Consider the following 8124-nt stretch of genomic DNA (forward strand, 5'->3'; position numbering starts at 1 on the left):
GGTAGGAGGTATCAGGGTCGCACATCATCCCAGAACAACACCTGCTGCAGTCCTGATTCATGGCAGGCACTTACACCCTGGAGCTGCCACTGCCGCATCGAAATGAGAGGAAGAAACGGATGGGATCATCAGAGCAACGTATACTGCCCCAACAGCTGTTCCTCCACATGTCCTGTCTCATGAGGACAGTTATCTTTAAGCTGCCTTCTTTAAGGCTCTCAGCACAGGCTATGCGTTGCAACAGCCTAGCAACCCAAGCTCGGCAAAAGGTTAAAAATGCTCATCAGTACTCTTGTTACACTGAAGGCTTTCAATGTCGTGGCAATTATGTCTTATGCTGTCTCAGCTCAGAACCTATTCTGCGTAGATAAAGCAGAGGGTTTTCTACCAATGCTTAAGAAACCCCTACAGGTCTAGGGAAGACTTCAAAGGCTAGCAAAGCATTTAGACAGGAAGGGAGGGTAGACGCAAAAACAGCAATGACAAAATGCCACCAGTCACAGAAGGTTAAAGAAAATTACTATCGCTTAGAGATGACAGCAAGCAATCATAATTTGATTGTCACCACTTATAACCTCAAAAATAAATTAGTAGAAACTTGAGAAACAGCATGTGCAATTAATCAATTTTACTGCACAGTTTTTTCAGATGTTCCCACAAATAGGAAAATCTCTTCGAGTGTCAAAGTACTTAACAGACATATACAGTATTTATGCACTCACAGCCTGAAAGATTAGAGTTGCAGAACATATCAATCATTTAAGTTTTTCAAGAAATCACCAAATAACATATTTTAGATACCCATGCTTTCAAACATTTGCCTGAACACACAACAGGAAACCTATGTTACTTTATAAGTATGGGTAACGAGCCGGAACATGTATCTACTATCGAAAAACCAAGACCTGTTTCCTAAACAGCTGTGGTAAGTCAGAGCACAGATCTCAGACCCATAACTAAAATCAATCACATTTACAGTCAAACATACAACAGTCAAATTTCAGAAAGAGATTATTAAGATTACTAAGAAAGAACAAGGTCAAAATTCACCTTATTGCAAAATCATACCATAAAACAAGGTAAGGTATAATTTGTGCGTTGCTACAGGTGTACTAAAACTTGCCAGCAGGAAATTAACTCTTATAATACAAAGGTCAAGGCCATTGGAAATGCATCTGCAACGAAGCCTTTGGAAATACCAGTGAAGCCAAGTAAGAACATCCAAAATAAGGGCAAGTGGTTTCGGTTTTATGTGAGTAAATACAGACTTTTGTTTCCAGCACAACCCATCAGGTTAGTAGTGTACTCTGAAACATGTATGAATTTAAAAAATGAATGGATTCAATCCTGCTGAGCCTGTGCATGATTATATTCCTACTGGTGTTCCACAAGTTCCATAAGTCCGAGGCAGCCCACTTAAAACAACAAAAAAACCCCACACACATCACAGCTCCACCACAAAACCTCCAACCACGCCTCAAAATACTGTATATAAACTTAATTCACAAATAAACCAGCAACTACTACACATTGAACAGACTCTCCAAAGCTAATACTGAAGTCCCACTTTAGCACTGCGGGTCTCTGTGATACTTCTACGACTACAGCGGAAGCTTAAGAGCCCAAATACATTGCGCTTCAGTCCTGCTATTCCTTGCATTCCATCAACCGACCTTAAAGTTGGATCCAAAGGCAGAAAAACACTTTCTTCTTGTCCCTCCTCTTAAAAAAGAAAAACAAAAATCTTTGCTAAGCTTATCATAATATCACAGCCTGCATTTATAAACATTTCAACAAAATCGCCTCCACCAGCATTTTCTAAAGTCAGGTATTTTTCCGTTTTTATTAATAAGTTGATTTGTTTCTTCCAGAAAAGCCTACTTAAAGCCAATATCTCAATCTCCCTCCCCGAAAATAATGTTTCTTTAAAAAGCTCTTTTTATCCCTGTACTCCTTTTGTTCACTCAAGACAACCAGATTTAGAGACAGAGAGCTTGAAAACCAAATCTTGTTTTTATATCATTACACCATAATTGTGGAGTTGCCAAGGACCACTACACAGCTACAATTTTTATTCTTTAAAAGAAAAGCAGAACATTTGTTTTGAACAAATGCTAATTTCTGTTTTACACCTGTTCAAAAACGCTGTGCATATTAAACTTGGGTTCTATTAACATTGCTATATTTGCAGTTATAGCAAACACAGTTCTAGCAAACAAAAACCACCCCAAAAAAAACCCAAACCCACAACTCAATGCCCTTGGAAATTTGCACTATTTTTCTTTTTTTTTTAATTTTGTTAAGCCTCTGGCATTTTATTGTTTAAAAAAAACCACTGCCAATCAGTTCTTGTTTTCCAGTCAAAGAAAACACTGCCCAACAATCCCAACTTCTGCTTATTGGCAGGAATGCAAGTCTTCCATCATTTGCCTTAAAAATGAAGAGTGGATAATCAGCTTAGCAACCCTAAAAATCTCAACAATATACAAAAACTCACAGCTCCCAGCTGGATATTCCAAAACAGACAATGTTTTCTAAAGCTCTTAGTAACAAAATACACAGTTCAGAGCAGCGTCATTTTGAGCTTTTAAGTTGATTAGTTCCTCCATTTTTTCCACTGGTTTCCTTGCAACAAAGTCCTTAATATTAAAAAATAGGTAACTGTTAGTGAGGCAGCCATAGTTCTTCCATTATCAAGGGATCTTTTTGCACACCGCATGGGGAAACTCATTCATTGCACGTGGCATTACAACGAAGCAACTTCTGCATGGCAGAGGATAACCGAAGGGAAAACCTGTTGCGGCAAGGAAATGAAGATCCTGGAGCGGAGAGCTAACCGCCCACACAAAACCTCAGGGCTCAAGGCAGGGCTTGCCTAGGGACACGCCAGTTATGTCACCTCCACGGCCGCTCCTGGGCACCGCACCTGCCACGGCCGATGCGCCCACCCGCCCAAGGGCCCGTGAAGCGATGCCGACCACCGCCACCGACCCGAGCCTCAACTCCTGACAACAAACGAAGCCCAAAACTTCCCACAAGTTTTGACAAGCCTCCCGAGGGCTGCCGGCCGCTTCCACCGCGGAGGTCGGGGCCGAGGCCTCAGCACCCCCAGACCCCCCAGTCGGCGGGGCCGTGGGCAGCTTCTCCCCGGCGGGCCGGGTGCTTACCGGGCGGTGTCCAGCAGCGGGTGCTTGGTGCCCACCAGCTTGCGGACCTGCATGGCGATGTTGCTGAGCTCGTCGCTCAGCAGGCACCGCAGGCTCATGAAGGACGTCGGGTACCCCACGATCTTCTCGGCCTCCGACACCACCTGGCTCCAGGGTGGGCCGCCCGACGCCAGACCCCGGTGGCCGCCGGCGCCGCGGCCCCCGCGCCGCAGCAAGGCGCCCCACATCCCCGACCGCCGCCCCGGGGAGGCCCCGGGCGCCGGCTCCTCTCTCCCGTTACTCGCCCTGGCGAGGCCCCGCCGACCAAGCGGCCGCAGACGAGTTCCCCTCCTCGCTCGCTGCGGCCGAAGGACACCCCCCGCACTCCGCCCTCGGCGGCCGGCTCAGCCCCGGGCGGCGGGACCTCGCGGCGGCCGTGCTGCCTGTCCGCGTCCCCCCCGGCGGCGCGGCGGCGGCCGGAGCGGGCTCATTGTGCCCTGGGGGCAGCCATCTTGGGCGTCGCAAAACACGCCGGGCCGTAAAGCGAGGGCGGCAAGGCTCTCCCTTCCTCCTCGCACCCGGCTTCCTCGCCTGACGGCTGTGGCGGCTGGTAGCGGAGTCGGAGACCAGGGGTCCTGGATGAGGGAGGTCGGCTCCTGGGGAAGGGGCTCTGGTGCCTACAGGGTATATCGTCCCTTTTTCTTCACCCTTAGCCCTTACACTGGGTAAAGGGCTGCCGCCTCTCTTCCCCGCTCTGTGCTTGTCGCCTCGCAGAGCGGCGTGTGTGGGCCGGCCTCGCCAGCCCGGCCGTGGCAGAGGGCCCGGCTGGAGGGGGAGCGCTCCCCTCGCAGGGCCAAGGCTCTTGGCTGGCTGGGGATTCCTCACAGAAAGGGGTGTGCTCTGCCTGCTCCCAGTGTTGCATACAGAGACCAATGGGGAAGAGCGTTCAAGTTCCCACATAAAGTGTTCAACGTGTAGTCTTAAGCTACGCAGTCATGTTTTCTATTTTCATAATTGCAGTGTATGGGTGTTCTTTTTTGTCTTCTCCCGTAGTTGTTTGGGACGTGGCACCAGCAGGCCTTATTTACTGCATGCTCTGCCTTTCCTTGTAGGTTTGTCCTATGATGCTCCGCTGTGACACAGCTGAGGGTTTATGAACAGCTTCCTTGTGAGCTGAAGAGGTTCTTTTAACCAAACAGTTAACGTCAAAAGTGACAACTAATTCTGAGTGCCCAGCTGAAGACTTCTGGGTCCTGCAATTCTACAGTGTGGTCTACTGTATATCATGTAGTCTTTCATGTATTCTGAGCAGAGCCATCGCTGATGCTTCTCTGCAGCTACATGCACCCAAAGCTTTTGTGAATTCAGAGAATGGATTTTCTGTACCCCAGAGGAGGAAAGTTCACTGGTCATCTTCAGAAACTGGATTTAAGTGACTTTCTCAATTCCACAAATACTTTGGCAAGAATATGATCTATTCAGTCTTTACAATCACTTACATCCATTCCTCCTATAACTTCCAGGCTTTGTTGCAACAAATCAGGCAGAGTTCTGATGAGAAAACAGTCCCATTGACTACATTCACATGAAAAGTGAAGGTGTTACGTTTCTTATCTTTACAAATACAAGATACAGGTCACTTTATTTTGTTTGCATTATTCCACATGATTAAAAAGAGTTAAATTGAAGGATACTGTAAAAGAAGGTGCAAATAGAAAATGATTCCATCACAAAGAAAGATGAAGTGTAGTCCAGGAAAGCACAAAAAACTCTTGAATTTACAAGGGGGAAGCCTGCTAAAAAGGAACGCCCTGAACTGTTTCCAGTGACAATGACAGAGTGTTTGTTGTTCTTATGCCTGAGATGACTCAAAATGGGCACCAAAACTGTAAAAGTTACTGTCCTAAGGAAGGGGGTGGAGTCAACAATGGCTGGACATGCCTGTGGCATCTCCTAAGTGGCCTCTCCCAAACTGAGAGGGAGAGGGGAAAAACTAGAATGCAGAGAACCTGCAAAAACTGGAAAGATGACAGGAGAGTTAAGGTTCTGGTGTCAAATCTTTGCTTTCTGTGCTGCCTGTCTCTGAGAGAAAAAAGCTTTGCTTTGAAGGAGCTGCCATTGAGTCAGTTTAGTTAGCTAGTGTCACAGAACAAACTGTTGCTATATAGGGAGTTTCAGCTCATAAACACAAGTCTAAAAATGACAGAATGCAATGGCATGTTTCTGCGCAGAAAGACTAAGTTAATGAAAATTGCCGGAGGGATGCACTTAAGAGGAGCTACCAAGGCACCTCATCCTGTAATGGTGACAAGTTCCTTGATTCATTTCCTGAGCCATATCCATTCTTGCACTTAATGTGGTAAGTGTTCTGTGAAAAACTAACATGATTATGCAATTAAAGTCTGCTTAAAATAATACATATAAACTGAGAATTAGGGTTCTATGGGCAGTAAACCTACTATCTCGTAACGTGTGAGACTTTAGCTTTTCAAAATCACTGTTCTTTTTGTTACAGTCTAAGAAACTGAACACCTCTGCTCCCTTTATGTAGAATTCTCCTAAGTCCAAATGGTTTAGAACTAGGGCAAGACCCTTGATATCCACAACGCCGCACAGTGCCACTAGAGCTTCCTCAGGATTCACCAGCAGTAGGCTGATGTTCTTTACATGCAGCAATCGCTGGAGAAATAAAGCATACATTTTGTCAGTGAGTTTCACAGGGTTGTTTTGACCACAGACTCTTTGAAAAGATTATACTGTAATACCCAAGGACCCTCTGTCTCTCATTCTCAGCCCGATGCCTTCATCCCTTTCCCTTCTCTTAACAATGTAACAGTCTTACTTCAGTAGTCCGTTTTTGACTCCTGGTCCAAGTTCATGGTTTCTTCCTCCCAACCTCCTCACTTCCTCGCTTCAGTCCCACACACCGTCCCTACCGGCTACTGTTCTTTCATTCTTCTCACAGCCTCCTCATCTTTTTCTCATTAAGTTCTAATCATCGTCTTGTCTGCACAGCCTGCATCCTAATCATGGACTCTTCTTTTCATACACAGTTATGGGTGGGACTGTGAGGACCAACAGCAGAACCCTCTCTTGGTTCTCACGCTCACCTCCACAAAGGCCTCTGTTGCTAGGAAAAGCCATTGCCGGAAAGTCTTGCCCATCCCCAGTAAACCTACAGCAGATGTCCATTACTGTTGGACTTTTCAGACAGTAGAATGTGGAAAGACCATTCTGACCGGAGGTCTGTATTTACGTTTTTTAATGGAAACAGTCTGAGACATTCCTCACCCATCAAATCCTTGGCAAATCCTTTGCCAAATTTCGGTTTTAAAGCATGGAGATAGGAGAGTTTCTCAGTCATGCAGTCCAACAATATTTTTTAACACAAGCAAAATGTATTTTTTGCCAACCTCATTTTGCAAACTGAACTATTTTAAAAATCAGCTTCAGGCTGACACACCAATCACAGAAAAAATCATTACAAATTAGTTAATATTTGACAGTTACAGGCATCGAAAGCCAGGATCTTATAACGGGCAATGACGGACCAACCTACCCCATAGGCATTGCTGCTTGCGCTGCCTGTAATTTAGAGTTTCTCAGTTTTTCTCTCCAAAAAACCATCAGAAGCAGAAGTATGATGTACTTACCATATTTGAAGTTGTGGACAAAACCACATGCTTTTTTTTCTTTTTTCTCCTTCTTGGCTCATTTCCCCTCAGGATTCAAGAGAAAAACCCACACTGTTTCAAGAGCTTCAGTGACTGTACAATAGATGTGTCTATTTCTTTAGAGTCTTAAGTAGAGAAGAAAAATGAAGCTCTTTTTTTCTCTATCAATCAGTCGACTTTGTTAAGCCTCCCCAGGAGGAGAAAGAAGACACTGCAGGGGGCCAGTATCAAAGTTGACAAAGATGAAAGGTGAAGAGACACTTCTGCTTACATAAGCTTGCTCTGGACCAATGTACCAGAGAATACATCAAAGCCACTGCTAATGCCAGCTCTGGATATCTTTTCTAACAAATGAAATGTGGAAATATTTTCCTGACTACCATCTAAAGTAAAACAATTGCAAAGCACTCTCATTTGATTGGGAACATTTGACCTTTCAATCTTTCATAGTTACTCTGGCCTTATCCAAAATAAATGATGTCCACAGGAGAATGACTAGCAATGTTAATATATTATACTAACTATACCCTGCCTCTATAACCTGATCTTCTTCTAGATGTTGCTTACTTTTTTAATATGTTAAAGCTTAGGTGCACTCTAAGGCTGTTTACAAAAATGAAAGCTAACAGAAATATGTCTGTTTCTTCCAAAGCATCCAGGTAGTTGTTCCCGCCCCCCCCCCCCCCTCCCCCCCGCCCCCATACAGAGAATTGATGTACTCCATAACATCCTGGGGAAGTAGACAGTTATGATCATTTCCATTTTGGAAGTCAGGAGGTTTAACAGAGAGGTTGTGTGATTTGTCCAACCCTTAGCAAAACCCCTAAGGCAAACTGAAAAAAGAATCCACTTCTCTTGACCTCGTTGTCTGTGTCTTGTCTACAAGGCTGCCTGTCTTCCTACTAGCTGACAGACTACCGAGAAGGACGAAGGCCTTATTGATCCTATAGTTGGAGGCTGAAAAAACAGCATCGTTTAGCATCAGTTGATTTCAGTAGGAGTCACATCCCTTGGACAGAATTTGGCAATAAAAGGTATTAATTTTTAAGCCTAAATATACCTACTGAGATACCAATATCAGAACATGATGTGTTGCTGGTTAATAAATTATAATAAATGCATAATTATTTTTATTTTATTTAATAAATAAATAAATATAGCTGTGGTATATAGGGATCCTTTGTGTGTATGTTACCGTTTTCACTCTGCACACAAAACGCAGTGATAACAGTAGCTCATCGGTGCATGGCACAGAGAGGAAGCCAAAGCTCCCGGTAGCTCTCAGCAACGCTGCGCAGGCAGTG

The 8124-nt window shown here is 44.8% G+C and overlaps 1 protein-coding gene across 4 annotated transcripts in view; it reads right to left on the minus strand.

The window, feature by feature from the left end:
- PDSS2 (decaprenyl diphosphate synthase subunit 2) overlaps nucleotides 1–3593 on the minus strand; it is a 133468-nt gene extending 129875 nt beyond the window's left edge. For all 4 annotated transcript variants that reach the window (XM_076333344.1, XM_076333345.1, XM_076333346.1 and 1 more), the window contains exon 1: nucleotides 3168–3593. In XM_076333344.1, coding sequence (XP_076189459.1) covers nucleotides 3168–3394 — 227 coding nt within the window. In that variant the 5' untranslated portion in view covers nucleotides 3395–3593. The remainder of the gene's footprint in view (nucleotides 1–3167) is intronic.
- Nucleotides 3594–8124: the final 4531 nt, after the last annotated feature.

Source organism: Aptenodytes patagonicus, chromosome 3 (genome assembly GCF_965638725.1).
Source record: "Aptenodytes patagonicus chromosome 3, bAptPat1.pri.cur, whole genome shotgun sequence".
In the NCBI taxonomy this organism is placed as follows: domain Eukaryota; kingdom Metazoa; phylum Chordata; class Aves; order Sphenisciformes; family Spheniscidae; genus Aptenodytes; species Aptenodytes patagonicus.